The 22224-nt window shown below is 42.5% G+C and overlaps 1 protein-coding gene across 1 annotated transcript in view; it reads left to right on the top strand.

The window, feature by feature from the left end:
* Window positions 1–22224, top strand: part of cdk6 (cyclin dependent kinase 6) — a 41809-nt gene continuing 19585 nt past the window's right edge. Inside the window, exons 1-4 of the mRNA XM_089023285.1 lie at window positions 1–499; window positions 1295–1641; window positions 5128–5263; window positions 12871–13038. Of these exons, the coding sequence (XP_088879411.1) occupies window positions 1418–1641; window positions 5128–5263; window positions 12871–13038 (528 nt within the window). The 5' untranslated portion in view covers window positions 1–499; window positions 1295–1417. The remainder of the gene's footprint in view (window positions 500–1294; window positions 1642–5127; window positions 5264–12870; window positions 13039–22224) is intronic.

The raw sequence follows: 22224 nt of genomic DNA, 5'->3' as shown, positions 1-22224 counted from the left end.
GCCAGGCGTAGACGCAGCTCACACGGCCGAGCAAGGCTTGCTGGTGCATGGGCTTGTTTGGGGGGATATATGGAAGGGGAAAAGGGGGGAGGCGAGAGAATGAGAGAAAGGGGGAAATCTAAAGAGGAGCGTGGCTTTGAGGGCTTGTATCACGCGTTTGTCTTTGTCTTGCGTAGCCCACCCCACCCCACCAACAGTCTTCGGGTGTGTGCGTGTTTGTTTGTGTGCGTGTGTGCGTGTTCGTGTAGCTTTCGAACAAACCTCCTCCTCCACCCGCTCAACCGCCTCTCATGAGCGAGCCTGGTGAATTTTGAGGGATGGGGGTTTAGAGCATGCACCGTCCAACAACTACCTGTGTGGCCCCCGCATGGAGTATAGTGGACAGGGATGCGTTTGAGGGACCTTTTTTGGCATTTGTTTTCTTCTAGGAGACCCCGGTGCCTCCTCACTTTATCGGACATGCCGACGTTGCGACATATTCCTGACAACATAAAACGAGGTAAACACTAAAAGTTGTGTTGAATATGTTACAAAAAGTGTGTGTCCACGTTGCCCTTTTGCACAGTTATATTTCGCTAGCAAAATGGAGGATATCAACCGCGCCATTGAATTTATTTTCATTTTTAATCGATTAAAATGCGTTAAAATAGTTGTAGTCGTTCTCGAGAATTAAATTGTATTTAACACATCGCGAAAACAAATCTTGGGGTAATTATACGAGACCTGATGTATGAAAAGCGTTTTGTTAGCGTTTTAAATTGACTTGAAACTGTTGAAGTTGAGACAATGCACACTGGAGACAGCCACGTGCTCGCAACGTTCGTGTAGCCTCAGTGGCAAACTTTTTGCTATTAATAAAGTTTGCTAAAAATGGACACGGGAGAAGTGGCGGAATACCGCACTCAAAAGAGTTAGTTAGTAGTATATTCTTCCTTGTTCTCTTAAAATTTTGTTCGATTTCCTTGAACACAAGACACCATGTCTTGGAACATTTACATGTGCGGTGAGTCTTTGAACGCACCACGCAGTTTGTGTTTCACATCGAGCTAGCATAAAAACGCTGACGTTAAAGGCATTTTCTCTTGTGTTTTAACTTTGTTTTAAGAGGAGGAGGACATGTTAAGCGTACAAGAGGAGGAGGCGGAGGGGAGTGCAATTTGAGAGGCAACGAGGCTGCTGTAGTGATAGTCGGGATAAAACATGATGACAGTCCTGTAATTGATACCTGGGGTACATTTTGACCAACTCTGACAAAGATGGTGTCTACCTTCATCCGTGTCTCTCTGTCATCTAGGCATTGCACGTGCCCACTTTTCCCTGTGAATATGCCTCGGTGAAAAAGTCTGGCTCGTCAGCCCTCGCTGGGAATCCCCGCACTATTTTCAACAAGACGAGGAGGGGGTAAAAATAAGCAAAAATGGAGAAAGAAACGATTGGTACGCAGTATGAACCGGTGGCCGAGATTGGAGAAGGTGCATATGGAAAAGTGTACAAAGCCAGAGATCTGAAGAACGGGGGACGATTTGTTGCCCTAAAACGAGTTCGCGTCCAAACGGAGGAAGAGGGGATGCCTCTCTCGACAATCCGTGAGGTGGCGGTACTGAGGCAGCTGGAAGCCTTTGAGCATCCCAATGTTGTCAGGTAAGTGTGTGAGGGGGAGAAAAGGTGTGTGTTTGCGTGGGGCTTAACTCTCATTTTAAGAACCCTCTCTAAAATGTGCACGTTTATTTGCTGCATACTATGGTTGTGTTTGGAATTATTCAGGCTACCCAATCAATATTTTGTAATTGTGGAATATGAGCTGCAAGCACCCTATGGGTCATTGAGGCCAATTCACTTAAAAACGAGCGTCATTTTGGCACGTCGCAAACAGCCGTGCAAATAGAGGCTCCAAGCAATCTCTTCTTTTCCTTTCGGCTTTTCCCCCCAAGGGGTCGCCACTATTGTATCCATGCTTGTCTGTGACTGTAAAGTGTCCTTTAGAGCTTTGAAAGGCGCTTGAAATCGTCTTCTTTTCCTTTTGGCTTTTCCCTTCAAGGGGTCGCCACAGCGAATCAGTGTCCTCCATCTTCAGAAGTTTGATCCGCATGTTTGTTTTGTCCAAGCTTTTACGTTGGATGCCCTTCCTGATACAACCCTCAGTATTTATCCGGGCCTGGCTTGGCTTGACTTATGTCCCTTTGTGGCTACAGAACAAGCAACTCGCTCAGTAAAAGGCTCCCAAACACAAAATGGTCATTGGCACAGCAACATTCAAAAAAGCAAAAACTATACTCACCATTAAATGACAATGCTCTGATATTACACTGAAATTTAAAGGACAACCGACGTCTCCGGACAAATTGTGTCCATAATTTGTAAAATGGCTTCAAATGACTAATAAGCGTCTTGTTTTTGAGTTGGTGACGAGTCCTCACCCTACGTCACTGAAGGAACGCCTCTCAGCGAGAAAGGACATACCTTGCATCACCTCAATGTATTTTCCAATACTTTGTTTGGTGTGAAAACTTCGTGTTGATCCGTGTTGATGCTGACATTAGAAGGAAAACATAAATAACGCGATGGTGAATTGTGTGTGCGGCACCGAGCATCTATTTGATAGTCACTGACAAAAATTGTAAGGAATTAATCAGCCCGTTTCCACTGAGTTTTCCACGGATCTTTGTTGCCCTCTTCTGCCTCTTTTCGGTGCTACATTTTCCCCCTCAAAATGACACGGAATAAAATATTTAATCAAACATGTATGCTTTTCTCTCTAGGACTATTTGAATCATATTCATAACTGGATGAGTAACAAGAAAGCATATCTCCGAATCTGAAGCCATTGTTTTGATTCTAGAGCAGGGGTCGGGAACCTATGGCTCGCGAGCCATATATGGCTCTTTTGATGATTGCATATGGCTCGCCGATAAAACTAAATACATATTTTCGTTTTTTTCGCCTTTCATTTCCCGTTGGGGCTGCAGTTGGCGGAAAGCGCAATTTTGATTGGATGTGTGTGTGCACGCGCGCGCGTGTGTGTGTACGCGCGCACGTGCGTGTGGCTCTCACTGAAAAACATTTCTAAATATTTTACTTTTATGGCTCTCTTAGTCAAAAAGGTTCCCGACCCCTGTTCTAGAGCAAGGCAAGACGTCTTACCGTGACACCACAAACATGGGGGCGGGACCTTCTGAAACTGGCCACTTCCGGTTTCAAATTGTACGTAACAATAATATTTTTAGCTCTTAGCCTTCTTGAGATCTCAATCTATTTGAGTTACTTCCGGGTTGAGTGAACGCTGGCGCATGTGACTGCCGCTGCTCACCCACAGACAAAACTTCTTCTTTTTCTTCTTCTTGCACGGCATTTGCGTTCTTGCTCCTAACAATAATTCCATAGTGCATCGTTGAATAATGATTTTGTAATGCCTTTGCCCTAACATAATTGCATTGAATTATTTTTAACTTGCCAAAAAAACATGACTAATTTTAAAATCATTCCGTCAGCTCAATTTGGCGGGTATGTCCGCAGTCATTACAATCACTCTTGTAATGGTTGAAAGCTTTTTGAATTAGTGTAGCGCTCATTCTACACATTCTAAACGAGCACCTCAAGCCAGGAAAGGTCGATTGTGGCTCTTCTGTGAGACTCCCCGCTACCGCTGGATGTTGGTAATGAGCTCCATTATTCATTCTGATTGAATATTCGACATTGATTTAAAAAAGACTTTCCTGCACATGTTAGATGATGCTGTGTGATGGTTGTAACGGATCGCTGTCAACACAGCTCATGGCCGTTTAGGTTTCCATGGCGTTTCCCCTTTGCCTCCAAACAGTGCTACTGTGATGGCAGATGACGCCCGAGCCGCAGTTCTATTTCACATGCCAAAGAGCATCGGAAGTTGTCATAGCGCTGTTTGAGGAATGCCGCTTGTGTGTCGCCCTGCCGACTCTTTGAAGAGGGCACACTGCGTTGTTTTTGTTTTAGCTTTTCACCAATGCCTCATTTGGCAAGTTGCTGACATAATCTGGATTCTTGGCCTTTTCTTGTTGCCTCGTTTGGCATAACCTCAAGCACTGATCATTAGAGTTTGCCAGCCTTTAATTGCCCAAAGCTTTGTTTTTACGAGGGTGGATTAGTTAGAAAAGACAATATGTTAGTCCTAACGCTCAATATTCGGTGGGTCCTGGAATTCAAGTGACAATAACAAAAACCCTGGCACTTGATTGAACACATTTTTGCACTTCAGGCAGTGAATGAGTTAAAATGAAAAATACCCCAGTTTTAATCCATCTCAGGCAGCTGCCATTTTGTTTTTCTTTGAAGGATACTTACTTTTGACTGAAAATGACATCACAATGCTAAAGGGGTCAGCAGACCTTTTTTGACTGGTTTGTTCATGTGACGTCAAGTGAACAAAATATTTTTGCAAGTATTCACTTTACTAATTTAGTGAAACATCCAAAGTGGAATGCAAAGTTGCTCAGTGACACCGGTGCACATCCAAATGTTTCTGATTGTCTGAAGAATGTAAGTAAAAAACAATAATAATAATAATAACAATAATAAATATCATCATCATTTAAACTATCTAGCACTAAAATAAAGTATTGTTCCTCAGACTTTGCTTGACCAGCACATACACGGAGAAGGAACAGGAAGGCGTTAGCAAAGCAATCCTGTGGTGATTTGAGCTGCCAGACTCTTTCCTATGATGCAGCAAGTTCCACTTTTGGTTCCCACTTTTTTCTCGTTGGTATCGTACACGGTGTCCTCCCCCCCCCAAAAAAAAAGTATTAATCATTTCAATGTTCAGTGAGATGAAGTGTCACACGAGTGACTGACATTATGCATGATAATAGTTTGAACTTGACTCGTTTTATTTACCATATTTCCCTGTGTATAAGGCACACCCAAAAGCCATGATTTTCTTCAAAAGATGACCCTGCGAAGATGTGCCTTATACCGCGGTGCACCTTATAGTCTGTTACGCCTTATGTGTGGAAACATTTTGAAAATACACAATTAATTGGGGTTTCGCCTTATACTCCGGTGCACCTTATACACAAGAAAATACTGTAATTTTTGTTGTGCTCAGTATAATAAGCCAACTATATTAATCACTCACTTTTCCTCCTCTTCCAGGCTCTTTGATGTATGTACAGTATCTCGGACTAACCGCGAAACCAAACTCACCCTGGTCTTTGAGCACGTGGACCAAGACCTGACCACCTACCTAGAGAAAGCCCCTGACCCCGGCGTACCGCCAGAAACCATCAAGGTAATGTTGAGTGGCGACAAGTTGATGACCGATCAACAAGTTTCTAAAGTGGATTTATACAAAGTAGACTTCTATTATAGATGGAACAGGAGATACAGTAAAGTCTCGTTATATCGATATCGGATATATCGATAGTCCCGGTTATATCGATACTATTTCTATGCACGCACGGAGGAAATTACATGCAAACAGGGTCGGATATATCGATAGTCCCGGTTATATCGATATTTTTTCGGACTCCCTTGAATATCGATATAACGAGACTTTACTGTATTTGAAAATCCACCATGGCTTGAATGGCCCAGACTATTTTTCTTTCGTACTGACTGAGCTTTTTTTTTTAACCAAATTCACAGCAAACAAAAACCAGCATGTGAATTAAAGTCAAAGTCAGCTTTATTGTCAAATATGCTAATATGCATGACATACAGCACAGATGAAATTACTGTCCTCTCGGACCCAGCATGCAAGGCACTTTTAATGACTTAAAAAAAACATAATAAACATGAAAATGCCAATTTGCCGGGAGTCATCGAATTTTATGATTTTTACTTTGACGGAAACAATTTATATTTGATTTTCAAGTTATTCTGTGTGGAGCCATTATGAGCATACGGAACTGCCTTCATCAGTTGCCCCAGTATGCTGAAATATACAGTGTTCACATACAATTGCCCAAAGGTCAGAACTGGACGCGCCATTAACCCTTCCTCTGTGACTGTTTTTTTTTTGTGTTTGTTTTAACTTTCCCACCAACCTTTTTCTTCCAAAAGCACGATTAATCGTGTTTCGCCCCCAGGTCCTGTGATTCAACGTTTACAATACTGGGGAGTTATAGCTCCATTTTTGGGCCTCTGAGTTTAAGTGTCAGTTTTGAAATGGAGACCTTGTGGAAGCGAGTATATCTGTTGGCTTGTTTTTTCACCACCCTAGGGCTCAGTTTATTGTTTAAACGTTCTGTCAAGCAGCGATATTGATGATAAACTGTGTAAGCATAGACCAAACAGGTGGATCTGACCTGAGGTGTTTATCGAGACTTCCGCGAAAGACAATATAGCGTCTAGCGCTGTCATTTCTTGCTTGTACTCCTTTATCACACACTGTATACCCTGATGTTATTTTTTTTTCAATTCACTGAAGATTATCGTTGTACTTCCTGAACAAGGGAGGCATTAACTCATTCACTGCCATACATGTGCAAAAATGTCCACTCCAGTGCCAGGGTTTTTGGCATTGTCACTCAAATATATATATACAGTAAAGTCTCGTTATATCGATATCGGATATATCGATAGTCCCGGTTATATCGATACTATTTCTATGCACGCACGGAGAAAATTACATGCAAACAGGGTCGGATATATCGATAGTCCCGGTTATATCGATATTTTTTCGGACTCCCTTGAATATCAATATAACGAGACTTCACTGTATATATAGCACTTTAACAACCGCTGAAGCTGGAACAAAGCGCTAACATGGAAAAAGGCAAATTCTGCCCCCTTGTGGAAAAGAAAAAAAACATTGCCAGAGACCATGGCCAGCGCTTTAACGGCACCCAAGCATGAACAAACAAAACCCGAACAAATTGGGAATGTCGCTCTACGTCATATTTTCAATTCCCGAATAAATTTGTGAATGGCAGTGAATGAATTAATTATTCAAAAGTGTACGACGATGCTGGTCATATATAGTATGTATCATTTCTTTAAAACAACTTATTTTTCTGAGAAAAAAAATTCAATAACTCATCTCTTATTTGTATTTTCCTAACATATTCACAAATAGCAAATATTTGTGAGGCATCAATTCTGACGTGTAATATTTTTGTAAAATATCCACTTTTTTGAATGAACAAAATTATGATTCATAAAAGAAATAATGATTAGTTGGCAATGTGGCTTACTGAACAGCTCTGCCGCTAATCCCAGCTTCAGATCTGTGAAGCCCCCTTGTGAATTTGCTTGGGCCTCGTCTTCAACCAGAGCCATTGGAAGACAAAAGAGTGACAATATGACACTGGCTCCATCCCTTGTTATTTCCAGGGCGGTGGACGCTGCCCACTTGTTCACCCCCCCGAAGAGCAAATTCATTGGACCGAATCGAATGGCACTTTCCGTCAGATTTGCTACATCTTTACCTGTTGGTTTTGCCATTAAATCTCCCAACATGTTAACAAAGCTCCGATATAGTTGACCTTATACGGGCATCTCACCAGTTACCCCACTCCTTGCCAGCCTGTCCCCAACACCCCCACTTCCCTACTGGGCTTGGAGACCCACCACATGCTCATTGATGAAAGGGGCCCTCCTCCAGGAATTAAATGAGCTGGAAGGACATCAAGCAGCCGAGCTACCCCAGGCTCGTTGTGCCTGGACCGGGCCAACGCTTGGGTGTCACCCACCCTTCTCCGTTGCCATCATCTAGGCTACCACAGCTCTATTCTCTGAGCCTATAAAAGCTGGGGGGTGAGGTTAATGAAGCATGGGGAGGGAATTAACACTAACGCTAACCGGCAGATGTCCCATATTGTGCCTGTCTACAATAAACAATATGGCCGCCTTGGGTGCATTTGCATTAGAAAAGGAAGCATACCCAGAAAGCCTTGTTGTGGCTGCATCTTGCAGAGGCCTTACTACTTTTTTTTTATCCCCGCCCCCCCTCGCTGGCGCCCCTGTTTATCTGGGGTCAAACCAGTTGCCTTTTTCGTGCGATATTGTCTCTCCAGACCAAGATGCCCCAAGGAGTTTTTTGATTTTCAACGTCCATTTATTTACAGGAACTGACTTGATTGATAATAATAAAAATAAAATCCATTTGATTTATAAGCGCCTTTTTCAAAACTCTCAAGGTCACTTTACAGTCACATGGTTTTGCAGTGGGTGAGCAGTGGCAGCCACACGCGCCAGCGGTCACTCAACCCGGAAGTAACTCAAATAGATAGAAAGCTAGCTAGCTAGCTAAGAGATAGCTAATAATAATAATAATAACACAATTCATTTACAAGCGCCCTTCAAAACTCAAGGCCACTTCACAGTCACAGGAAAAGTTAGATAACTAGCTAGCTAGCTAAGAGATAGACAATAATAATAATACTGAAATAATAATAATAATAATAATAAAGACGAGTGAATGCTGATGCGAATGGCTGCCGCTGCTCACCCGCACAAAAAAATCACATGACTGTAAAGTGTCCTTGAGAGTTTTGAAAGGCGCTTAGAAATTAAATGTATCACAATAATAATACATTTCATATACAAGCACCCTTCAAAACTCTCAAGTTCACCTCACAGTCACAGGACAAGTTAGATAACTCGCGAGATAGCTTGCTAGCTAGATAGCTATAAGATATATGGCCCTTTGAGCTGAATTCATTATGTAACTTTTATTCGGGTATATTTTATCTATCGGGCTGTCAACCACCTATACCAGGGGTCCCCAAACTTTTTCCTGTGAGGGCCACATAACTTTTCTTTCTGTGATGGGGGCCCGGTGTCAGTTTGTAACAGAAAAAGTGTGACGATTGTAGAGTGCTCAAAAAAATTGTTTTCCAGAAAGCCACACATAACCAAATAACCCTTTCCAGGTTCTTTACAGAAAAAAAGTCAGGAAACAAATAATAACACTATTAATGAAATAAATAATAAATAAATAACCCTCTCTGAGTTCTGCACATAAAAAAATCAGGAAATAAATAACACTATTTATGAAATAAATAATAACTAAATAACTCTCTGGGTTCTTCAAAGAAAAATAGGAAATAAATAATACTATTTATGAAATAAGTAATAACTAAATAACTCTGTGTTCTTCATAGAAAAAAGCCATAGAACATTAACTTTCTGTTGTGCCGCGCCATGCAGATAAAAGTTCAGCTCAGAGCAGAATCTCTGACACATATGAGCAGTCTCTTAAACTTCTTGTGTTCCTTCCTTATAATCCTTTTGTAGGTTCCAGTAGGCTTGTAGACACCGCTGTTTGCAGCTCTCATCAACTTCCGTGTTTTTCACTACCAGTATGGATGTAAAGATGGATTTTATCCCAGTAGATTTTATTATGATTATATTTGTTTATGCTCAGAATGACTCATTCAAGTCAGAAAAGTGAGCTTACCTATGTATGTTCATCAGTGTGACCTGTGGGTCTGCATCTGGCTGGTGAGAAGTTGAATATCAGGTTCCATTCTAGTTACAGCCAGTCTCAAGCACTGATGCAAATGTTCATCTGTCAATCTTGATCTCATCGGAGATTTCAGCAGTTTCATGCGAGAAAAGCTTTTCTTGCAGATATACGTGCTGCCAAAAACTGTGGACATTTTCATTACGTGTTTTTTGATGTTTGGATATGTGTCGTTTGAGAGGGCGGCATAGAAGTCAATTAGACTGTTGGGCTTGAATGCGTTTTTCAGACCATCACAGTTCTGTAACTCAGGTCCAACTTCTCCATGGTTTGGTACACTTGGTCTGAAATATCCTCTCCCGTTGTAGCCCCTTTGAGACTTTGGAGGGCTGCCAGCTCCTTGCATATCTCAAAGTTTGCGCTAACTCCACGAATAAAAATGAGCAGTTGCGCTGTGTCTTGCACATCCGTGCTCTCATCCAGTGCTAATGAAAAAAAGTCAAATTCTTTTGTCTTCTGCTGCAGCTGGGCATATACATTAATCCCGATTTCTTCACCGCGTCTGGCGTTTGTACTCGCCGACAGACCTACGGCATTATATGCATCTTTCTTCTCGGGACACAACTCCTCCACGACGGCATCCATACATTTCTTAACAAACTCTCCGTCCGTGAAAGGCTTACCGCTGCTTGCTATCATCTTAGCAACCCGAAAGCTGGCCCGAACGTATGCCTTCATCAGCTGAGCTTGCCGTACAAATGTATTTTGCTGAGATAGTAGTCCACTTTTCGCTTTGAGAGTTTGTCTGCTCGTATTTGGCCTTGCAAGCTATCGTACTTGTCTTTGTAACGGGATTCATAGTGTCTGCAAAGATTGTATTCTTTGAATACCGCCACCGCCTCTTGACAGATGAGACAAACAGCCTTTTCTTTGCATTGAACATAAAACTAATCGTTTGTCCACTGCAGGTAAAATACCCTACATTCTGAATCAATTTTTCTCTTACCTAACCTTTTCGCCATTATTCCGTTCTCTCTTTGACAGGATGATTTACAAGAGAAAACAGGTCTGTGACCAAATAGAGCGCCAAACTGAGCGCACCTGAATGTACCACCGGACTCCCCTCCACTTCCTCATACGTCACTTTCTTGTGTCGTGTCGCATTGTGACTGACTCCTTTAGCGTTCTATTGTGAGCAGGCGTGTTTTTATTGTTCAATCACGATTATAAACAACATACATTGATTACATTTATTAAAATAGGAACAGATAATCATCGAAAAACCGACTTGTAAAAGGATTTTTCATTTTTCTGGAGGCCAAATAGGAAAAAAATCTGATAGCATCTCTGGTATTGTTCAGCGGGCCGGGCCAAATGTGCTGACGCGCCGGATACGGCCCACAGGCCGTAATTTGGTGACCCCTGATCTATACAGTTGACTTGAATTGAATTGATACATCAGAGAGGTGCTGAGGCCATGGGGGGCATCATTGTTTGCGTGTTTGTCTAAGAGTCACACTTCTGAGGTAATTAGCATTTACTAGCAAATCCTGCTAAAAGGAAGCATGGTGAAATGGTTATTTAAAGCAGAGAGGAACTGACTGGGGGGGTGCCATTGTGTCACACACACACACACACACACACACACACACACACACACACACACACACATGCACGTTAAAATAACCAATTGCCTCCCTCTGTTGTGTGACGCTGTCTGTCTGCTGCCCTCCTCACTAGGTCATGGCTGGATGGAGATGTAGAAAGGAAGGTCTGTTTATGCATCCTGCCTGCCCTTGGTCAGCGCCCCCTCCCCCACCCGATAACCCCCTTACCACACACAGACATCCAAACACACTGAACATTTTTACATCCACTCGTTTGTTACACGACAAGCTGAAGCATTACACAAATAGTGATGTTGTGTTCTGGATTGAGGTGAGGTTGACACGGGGCAAAAAAGGGACACACACACACGCAATTTGTGCGTATACAAACGTGCCCGCTCCACCGTGTACACGGCGGGGTATCCCATCTCCCGCGCAGGCCCCTGCGCCGCTCGCTAATGGTTTCTGCTTGATTGTGCAGACCTCTTTGACTCACTCACCAGCTGGTCAGTGAGTGAATAGAGCTGTGGGCTCGGCTCCATGTCACTTGTGAGGTCTTGGCTGGGGACTTTTTTTGGGGATGGGTGGTAGGCAGGAGTGTGTGTGTGTGTGTGTGTGTGTGTGTGTGTGTGTGTGTGTGTGTGTGTGTGTGTGTGTGTGTGTGTGTGTGTGTGTGTGTGTGTGTGCCTGTGTGTGTGTGTGTGTGTATGTAAAGGCCGGGATAAGAGGCATCAAGCCGCCTGATTTTTTTTTCTTTCCTTCATTTTATTTCATTGGCTTCCATACGCAGTATACATCCACCCCTTCTGAATTTAGATATGCAAGCTGTTCTTTTATTGGAAATCCCATAAACGAATCCAAAAGCGAAGCCCTTTTCCGTATGAGCTTCATTCCCGGATCCAAAACCGCCACTTTCTTTCTCAATAGTCTCGTTGCTTGTTTACAGGTGCAAGACCTGTTTTGGGAAGCATTTCAGTTTGGGAGAAACAAGTCCAAGCTGGTTCGACATAGTTGCCTTCTCCTGGCGCTCGTTTACTTTAGCTCAAGCGTTATCGATGCAGCGCCTACGGCCATTTTTGAGGTCAGCCTGTGGTCATAAAATGAGAGGGAACGCCAATTAACTCCGGCAAAGCAGCTGCTATGAAACTGAGTGCTGTGCTTGTATAGAACGGGGCCTCTTTCTGTCATTTGTGTGTGTGTGAGTTATCAAACATCTGCCATCGTCAACAAGAAAAGACACAGGCCTCCTCCGTTAACTCCATTTCTACCAAACTCTGGCTGCCATTTTAGTGAAGCTCATGACGTTCAGGTTATTTAGTATCCATTTTCAGCCAGTGAGATGAAAAGGTTTCTTCAGCTGTCAAATGTACTTCTTTGAAGGTGTTGGAAGCAAGCTGAAGTTCTGCTGGTAACTCTGTCCCTGTATATAACCCTAATGGACAGAGGTGGCGGTGCCAGATCTCTGCTCCGATAGTTCCCTGCGCTAAGGTTGGACTTCTATGCCGCCTTCTACAACAGAGAGTAATCAGTTGAGAAAAAAAGAAGTAATCAGATTAGCTTCAGGGAGTAGTCCACTGCTCCCCCAACCTTTGAGCAGGGACCTAGCAAGGCAGTGGTCTGGCACTGCCACCTCTGTCCATTAGGGTTATATATGGAACCGGAGTTACCAGCACAACTTTAGTTCGCTGACGAAGCTCTTTGAATGAGGAACGAAACATCTGAAACCTTCAAAGAAGTACAGATGACGTCTGAAGAAACCTTTTCACCAATGTACCACTCCTGTATGACTGAGAGCCTGCACAGACGTATAGCCAGTGAGAATATCTCTGTTTAAATGTAATTATTTTTAAAAACATGATTGACTGGTTGTTTTCCTTACAGGATATGATGTACCAGCTGCTACAAGGGTTGGACTTCCTGCATTCACACCGGGTCGTTCACCGTGACCTCAAGCCCCAGAACATCTTGGTCACCAGCGGTGGACAGATTAAACTAGCCGACTTTGGTCTCGCCCGCATCTACAGCTTCCAGATGGCGCTCACCTCTGTGGTGAGTTCGGATTTCACAGAGAATAAAGTCCCATTTTACTGTTGCATACCTTGAGAAATGCCACCAGGATTCTGAGTTCAAGAAATGTTGTCAAATCAAGCCTATTTCATTTTTCTCTGTAATTTTTAAATAGAATGAAGCTGCCATCAAATCTCCCATCCCATGGAAAAATAGATCAAAATGTCATATAGAGGTGGTGTGTCGGGCGCTCACGGGCAGTTTTGTTGCAGTGAGTCACATGATCGAATTTCTCAGGGTAAAGTGAGAGAGCCACGGGCTGTTGTAGCTCCTCTCAGGAATTCCTCAGCGGCAATAGTAGACAGGGATGGAACAGATGAGGAGACGAGAAGTACACCTCCCTTTCTCGCTTTGCCGTCCGGCTGCTGAGCTTGTGGTCTCCGATGACCAGATAAAATGGAGACAGAACAAGTCTTTGGTAGTCATTCAAAAAGGGAGAGATGAGATGTAAAACAGTTACACAGATACTATTTTATTTATTGTCCTGAATTATTAATGGATATTTTCTTACCCACCATGCATAGTGTCAAAATTTTTTGGGGAATACATTTATAATAGTTTGACCACAGATCTTTTCATAATAATACATTTAATTTACAAGCGCCTTTCAAAGCACCCAAGGACACTTTACAATTAAAATAACAATAAACACCGGAACAATAAAACCATAAATAATAAAAGAGCTTATTAAACTAACCTGTTAATTTATGTACCGTATTTTCCGCTCTATAAGGCGCACCGGAGTATAAGGCGTACCCTCAATGATGTTGTATTTTCAAACTTTTTCCATACACATGACGCACTGGCTAATTGCACATATTGTACACATATCCCCATGCCGTTTAAGAGGATCTTCCACCCCGCCACCCCCCACTTGCCCAACACAGAGCAGCAGTTACTGATTTAGTCACCTAATGCCGCCGTTATTGGCAGACAGATGGGCTGTGGAGAACTGCTGTTGCTTAAGGGACCCAAGACTTCTCTTTGTCATTCATTTTGCACTTTTCAAATGACAACGTCGATTGTGGCCATTTGCAAAAAGTTCTTCCATAGTCCCCCGGATCCTTCTTTTATCTCCGTCTTACCAATTGAAAATTCTGCAGTGCTCATTGAAGCATCCTTGGTCGTTCGAACACTTACACTGGACCAATTACTAAAAGTAATGTGTATGATTACATTTCATTGACATTTTAGGTAGTTTTACATATCTTGAGAGTGAGAGAGAGAAAGAAAGAGACGGTGAGAATGTGAAAGCCCATCCATTGAGTCGGTACCAAGACCTCGATTAGGCAGCCTCTGGTCGTCCCCGGGGTGCAGTTACTTTTTTAATGGGATTTTAATGGCCCAGTCTGGCTCCGGCTTCATTGGACTGCCGTGAGTGACAGACAGATGGGCAAAGTTGATGGGTTCATCTGACGTATCACAGAGGAAAGACTTGGTCCGATTACCAGCTTTCCAAAATTTATTGTGCAAAATTGTTCATCGAGAATAGATCTCAATGCAGTTTTTGCTTGATCTTTGGTCTTGAATTCTGAGCATGCGGATTGGTGCTACTTATACTCCATTGTGCCTTATATATGGAACAAGTTTGAAAATATACCATTCATTGGGGATGCACCTTATACATGGACAGATTCTTTTCTGACAGACAATGTTTTTTAGGTTTTCAATTACCCTACATGTTTCGGCGTATGCTTCCGCCTTCATCGGAGTGTCACTGGCTATGCGTCTGTGCAGGCTCTCAGTCATACAGGAGTGATGTCACGAACAAGGGGGGGTGTGGAAAGTAGCGAGCGACTTGTGAAATATTGTCTGAATGGGGGTTGCTAGGACTCTCAACTTTTCACATTATAATTATTTCTATATCCTCTGCTCTTCAATAGCTTCTTATGAAACCAGATGTCTTCCTCCCTCAACCCGTTATTAAAGGTATTTTTTTTACCAATTAAGGCTTCCTCCTGCAATTACAAAAATAAAAGCATATCTCATGCGACACAAATAAAAAGCACATTTCCTCCACTCAAAATAAAAGAATGATTCTTATAAATGTCTTTCCAAGAGCCCGATGTCTACCATATGAGCCCCTTTTATAATCCGGGAGCACATCAAGAACACTAATATCTGCCTGTCAGGAAATTAGTAGTATATGAATTGATCTGCTTTGCTTGAATGCGTTTCTGCTCTTTGTAAAGGAGGAACAATGAAGACCAGGCCGGCAACCAGGGAGGCGGAGAGGGTGGGGGGTGACGGTTTCAACGCAGGAGAGCACGTGTAGCGCACTCGGGATTGTTTAGATATCTCCTCAAACAACTCCACATGGGGGGGGAGGACTGCAGCTAAAGGCGAAAGAGCTGTCTCGGGAACTTTAGCTAACCTGTTTAGCTTCCTGCCTGCATGGCTTTGCTCTCATTGTTTATATTTACATTCGCCCTCACGGTGATTCACTCTCCCGGTGCACCGGCCTTGTCCTTTCATCTCACCAGCATCACCCTCTACCTCCCTGCCCCCCAAACTCGATTAATTGTCACCAGTTTTTTGGCGTGGCTCCAGGTCATCAAGTGGGGGATACGAAGCAGCGGGAATCGAGCATGTGCGCGCACAAAAAGTGCAACGGGATATGGAAGCCATGTCAGTAGCAGGAAGGGGAGGGGAGTTGAGGGGGAGAAAAAATGACGGCATCTATCTGGAATTTTCCAGCTAATGATGTGCGGATGTGGTAGCACAGGGGAGGGGGAGCCACTGACTGTGCTGTCTTTGTTTCACTTGTTGAGGGCCCCCATGCTGCATTCCTATATGCCGTACAGTGACGTGCAGTCAGGGGAGGCAGGTGAGGCAGGGCCTCACCTGTCATCATGGAAATATCAAATGAAAAAATAAATTAAACATTTATGTTTATTTAATGATTTGTACTTTAAAGTTCTTTTCCATTTAACTGTTTCAAAATCGTTGAATTTTCACATTTACCGTTCAAATACTAAGTAGAGACGAGCGGTGAGGCAGCAGCCTCACCATGAATTGCGTAATGACTATGCTAACTGTGCTGGCTTGCTCTGCAGTGAGACCGTATTGCTGTCACTTTGCATATCACTATTAAATTGTTCACAAACTTTTAGTATATGAACTAAATTTCTACGGTTTAGCTGGTGTACATTATAAACACTGTACTACAGTGTTTATTTTATTTTAATCAAAACTGTGTGCGTAGGTGAGGCACACAGTTCTCCTGCCTCATGACAGGGGGCGCTGGTGATTACAGATATTCTTGCGACTCCTCGGCTGCAGAATAATAGAATTAGTGACAGCAAGCTACAGTAAACAGTTAGCAAGTAAAGTGCAACCATCCAGTCGTTTTTTCGTGTTGCTTGGCCTTATTTTCAGAATGGAGGATTACATATCTAAATTGAAAGAATTTTCTAAACTGGACTTTCAATCGAAGCAGGAGATAATAATTAAAGGAAGACCAACACCGGACTGTATAGCTCACAAACGGTGAGGGATGGATGTAAATCTCCTGGACAGCTTCTCAGCTTTTTGGCCCAGAAGGATCTCATTGAAACTATTCGTGAGGTGACAAAGTTGCTCCGGTTCGTGCTCACTGTTCCATCTACTACAGCATCAGTGGAGCGGTCATTCTCAGCACTGAAAAGACTGAAAACATAGTCGGAACAGGACTGATCAAGGACGACTTCACTGGCAGTGATCTTCATTGAGACAGAGAGACTTTAAAAAACTTTGGAAAGATAAGGAGGGTCTCTACAAAGAAGTTATCAATGCCTTTCTTCAGAAGGAGCGGCGCATGGACTTCATTTATAAGTAAAGGTAACACAATAATAATGTAATTTTTTTTAATTATTTTTTTCTATGCAACAGTTTCTATATATAAAGAATGCTGACATGACATTTTAAACAAACACACGTTAACTGTTGCCAATCAAATGGTGAATAAGCTACTCTGTAGAGTTCATATGTTTGTAAATCTGACTGTGATGACGTCAGTGCCTCACCAGCCATGAACCTCACCGCACGTCACTGATGCCGTGCATACTTTGGCAACAGTCTGCTTTACTGTAACAGTTTGTCTGCTGCTCGAGCACTTTTCTTACAGGCCATATATCAATTTCCCCGATAATCTCTCTTTTATGTCCTTTCTTGTCCAGGTGCGGATGTGATGGTTATGACTGTAAATTGCCGAACAAGAGTGGTTGTGTGGAAAGTAGCGAGCGACTCGTGAAATATTGTCTGAATGGGGCCTGGTAGGACTCTCAACTTCTCATATTCGAATTATTTCTATATCCTCTGCTCTTCCCCATATGTGGCCTGCCTACACACCCTGAACCTTTTATCCCCCCTTTCCTCTGAGATTCACTTTGGAGAGACTTTAATTTGTGCTGAATTGCTCTCAGGAATGTAATCACATTCTGAGCTAAGACTGATAATGTGTACAAGCTGGGGAAATGTCACAATAGCTAAATTTTACTTCTCTTATTCTGCAAGAACTGAATGAATGGTTAGCAGTTTTTAAATCATGTCCTTCATTTATTGGTGTGTGTGTGTAAGAGTGATATGTCCCCACTCTGTTTAAAAATGCTTGCAAGATAAATCACACACATTCAACTGATCTTTGCTATCAACTATCTTAAGTATGTTTAATGTTAAATTACCCACAGGGATGATAGATAATATACTGCAATTACCTTAAAAAAACAAAAAACATCAGGCACATGCTTTAGATAATTGGTATTCATTTGAAGCCACACACACACTTACATGAAGCGCTTTTGGCACCGTATTCAACCAGGCAAATGCAGGTGCTCACCCGTTCACGTGCAACCATTAGCATTCATGCACCCTATTGTTCTACTCCACTATGCTAGCGCAGAATGCCAGTGGTAGGGGTCCGGGTACTGCGATTGGCACGGCCGCGGAGGTCCGGGCCAGGAGGTCTGGAGGTCCTCTGGGGCTGAGAGCTCAGCAGTGAGAGTGGAGGGACGGCGGTGAGGGGGAGAATGCTGTCAGCTGAAAGGAATTTTCAGAATGCTGTACACCATTCTTGAGACAGCCTCGTACACCACACACAGACTGACTTAACGTTTTAGTTTTTTTTCTGTGCTCAGCTTTGTCTGACACCCCCCCCCCCCCCCACCCGTTGTTTGTATTACTATGTGAAAGAAGGGAAGAAAGTGGCCAAGAAAAATACTGACAACATAGAACAGCGGACCATTGAAACAAAACGAACTTCCTTCTTCCTTTCACCCCTTGCCCCGCTCGACCACCTGTATATAATATTTACTCTCGCAACATTCACTCCAGGCCAACGCCAAATTATAAGGTGACTCAGACTATCATAGAAAAGAAGCCGAAAACCACAAACATTTCCTTGTCATGACAAATCGCCATAAAATCTGTGTCATAATTGAAGAATGATGCTACTGTTTTTTTTTATGTGACAAACGGCATGTGGAAGGGTTCACATGCCGCCTTGAGATGTCAAATTACATTTCCTCTTTCACTTGTCTATGCACCCCCAGGTGTGTTAAGGCAATTCTCTATACGAACACATTGTACACATCATTTTATTTTCTTAAACATCTGCCTGTGTTGGCTCTCAGTCGTACAGGAGTGGTCCATCTATGAAAAGGTTTCTTCAGCCGTCATCTGCACTTCTTTGAAGGTGTCGGACCATTCGCTCCTCATCCGAATCGCTTTGTCAGCGAACAAAGTTGTGCTGGTAACTCTGGCCTTATATATATCCCTTGTGGACAGAGGTTAGAGCAGGGACCTATCAGAGGAGAGGTCTAGCACTGCCACTTTTGTCCATTATAATAATAATCATAATAATCCATTTCATTTCTATGCACCTTTCAAAATTCTCAAGGTCACTTTACAGTCACATGATCGTATTTTCTCTGGGTGAGCAGCAGCAGCCACACGCCCCAGCGTTTACTTACACAGGAAGTAACTAAAATAGATAGAAAGCGAGATAGCTAGCTAATAGAAAACTAATAGATATCCAGCTAGCAACTTAACTAATAGATAAAAATGAATGAAATGAATATAAATTAATTAGTATTTCATCTGTGCTGTATGTCATGCATATTAGCATATTTGACAATAAAGCTGACTTTGACTTGACTTTGAAATAGAATGGCAGCACTATAGTTACAAGCATGAACTCTCGACTGGGCTTTTGCGATGAACTTCTTCAAAGTCATTTCGGCAAATGTGGTTATATTTTTTTTTAATGACCAGACCACGAACCAGTATTCCGTCGGTGTAATTAGGGACATATATAGGGCCAAAGTTACCAGCACAACTTTAGTTAGCTGACGAAGCTCTTCGGATCAGGAGCGAAACATCCGGCACCTTCATAAAGTACAGATGATGACTGAAGAAACCTTTTCATCGATTTCTTAAACATTTTATTTTCTTGGACCTCCTTTTTATTATACATCCGGACAATGATTAATAAATGACTCTATCATGGAGGACTTCAGAAAAACATGTACAATTGTACCAAGAAGCGAAGTCAGGCAGCACATGGTCAAAGGTCGGGTGCAACAAAAATGGTATCCAAAAACTTGTCAATGTCAGTCACCTCATCTTCTTTCTGTTTTTTTTTTTTTTTTTTTTTTGGGGGGGGGGGGGGGGGGGGGGGGGGGGGGGGGGGTATATGTGTGTGGTGCCAAATGAGTGACATAAATGCGGACAATATATGCGCTTTGTGGCTAACGTTTTGGGTTTTTCAAGAACTGAATTGCACTGCAACGGATATACTGCAAGCTCCAGGTCTGTGGTTCTTCTTAGAAGGCTCCACGTTCAGTAATGTTCTTTGAAATAATCGAGCAGGGTGGAAGTAGAAGCACAAGACACATTTAATGCCTGCACGCCACAACAAGAGTGAAACCAATTATGGACAATGTCATAAGTCACAATGAAATTTATTTAATTTCTTTTTTCAATCAGCACCTCTCTATCAACTCCTTCCTCTTTAAATTCCCAAAGTAAATTTAGCATGGTTAATCATTAGCGTTAAAGTAATCCATTCCTTTAAAAAAAGCCATTGTAAAAGTACCGTATTTTCCGGTGTATAAGGCGAACCCAAAAGCCTTGATTTCCTTCAAAAGATGACCCTGCGCCTTATAAGCCGGTACGCCTTACATGTGAAGTAATATTGATCCACAACAGGTCTCGCAACTACTGTCAGCAGCCACTGACTCCATTTCCCTCTGTAGAAGAAGAGGTGCGAAACCCCAGCCTCTACTGTAGCGCCTTATCATGTAATGTCCCTTATATTTGGGAATGTTTTATATATTTGTATATTTTTATATTTTATATTTGGAAAACTTTTGAAGGTGTGCCTTATCGTCCGGTGCACCTTATACACTTTAAAATACCGTAATTTCAAAGTGAAACTGTGGCATTCATCGAATACTTCACAACACAGGCTTTTAAAAAGAAATTCAACATTCTCAACTGCCATGAAATTGTAAAAAGACATTTTATGGTTGCGTATTAAACTAATGGTCGGGTCGGGGTTATACATGTGAGCTCGATGAACTGTGCTAACTTCTCTCGAGACATTACGTGTCGAAGGAAATCCCCCAAAATACCAATGAAAACATTTTTTTCCTTCGAATAATGAAGTCTTCCGATGTTGACTTATTACGATATATATTTGGTCAGTGACTTTTCAATGCCATCGCCTCCACAACCTACTCGCCCCACAGCTTCCTCCCTCATTTCCACTTGAGCAGGAAACAGGAGATGAGAGTATATCGCATCTGCAAAAAAAAAAAAAAAAAGACGGCCTCAAATCTATTAATAGTTTTAAAGTAGAAACGGGACTGATGTGTTTGATATGCTTAATCAGCCATGAAATCGGGTCTGAAACTGAGTCTTCGCGGGTACAACAAAAAAATCCCCCATCCAAAACTGTTGTTGTCAGGATCATTGATAAAATTCATTAGGAAATAATTTAATTTAAAAAAACTTTACAATGTCTGCCCCTCCCAAAAAAAAATCTACTTTTCATGCAACCATGTTACTCGTTTGTGACTCACTGCACTCACGTTGCTTTCCGGTGCTCGAGTTTTGATTTTGATCAGCATCCTTGCGGTGCCTGAGGAGGTGGAACAAGAGCGAGAGGTTGATGATGATAACTCAAGGTCTTTCAGAAAGCACCTGGAACTTTGCCATTATAACTCGAAGGGTCACTGAGTTGTATCTGGTGACTTTTTTTTACAACAATGTCGCTGCTTACTCATCGGCAAAGCATGAAGTAACCAGAAAATATCAAAAGTAAAATGACTGTGATGGGGGATACCATTTTGAATGGAAAGTAGTACAGTGGGACCTCGGTTTACGAACCCCTTGGCTTACGAACTTTTCGGTTTACGAACGTTTATGAAAATGTTACCTTGGCATACGAACTATTTTTCGGGATACACACGGAGCTGCCACAATGAGTGATGTGTCGTTCGTGAATGAGCCCGTTCTCCAAACAAGGAAATGGCAGCGGACTTTTTTTTGTCCTCTATTCCCCGGCCCCAGTCATCGGTTAAAGCCACGTGATTGGTCAAGAACGCAGCAGTGGGGGATGGGGTTATAGACAGAGAGAGAGTGAGGCCGTTCTCCCAAAAACAAAATGGCGTCTTCGGTTAAAGCCACGTGATTGGTCAAGAACCCAGCAGTGTGGGGGGGGGGGGTTAAACATTAAAGAGACAGGCAGACAGAGAGAGAGAGAAAACACACACACGAAAGGGAGAGGACAGAGCTTGAAACAAAAAAAGAAAAGGGGGAAAAAACAAATAAATGGTGAGAAAATGGATAGAGAACAGTTAAATATGGACCCATTTCAACGTTTGTAGTTTGAACGCAGAGTGTAGACTAGAAGGTTAAATATCCCATCAATAAGGCTCCACAAATAACCCGCACAAGTCATCTGTACACTTGTTGCAAAAAGCTATTAACCCAGCTAAACAGATCACAATTGATGAACTAGATACAATTATCACAGAGAAAGCACCTACAAGGCACCTACAGAGAAAGCACCTACAATTCCCCAAGATGGTGAAAGAAGCCTATGTTCCTCATCAAGTGTTTAATGCTGAGGAAACCGGACACTCCATTCCATCAAGCCATTAATGACCATCACAAAAGTAAATAAAA

The sequence above is a fragment of the Hippocampus bargibanti genome, linkage group LG20, assembly GCF_051943395.1.
Source record: "Hippocampus bargibanti isolate YZ-2025 linkage group LG20, ASM5194339v1, whole genome shotgun sequence".
In the NCBI taxonomy this organism is placed as follows: domain Eukaryota; kingdom Metazoa; phylum Chordata; class Actinopteri; order Syngnathiformes; family Syngnathidae; genus Hippocampus; species Hippocampus bargibanti.
The sequence above is the reverse complement of the archived record's forward strand: the minus strand, read 5'-3'. Positions and strand labels throughout refer to the sequence as shown.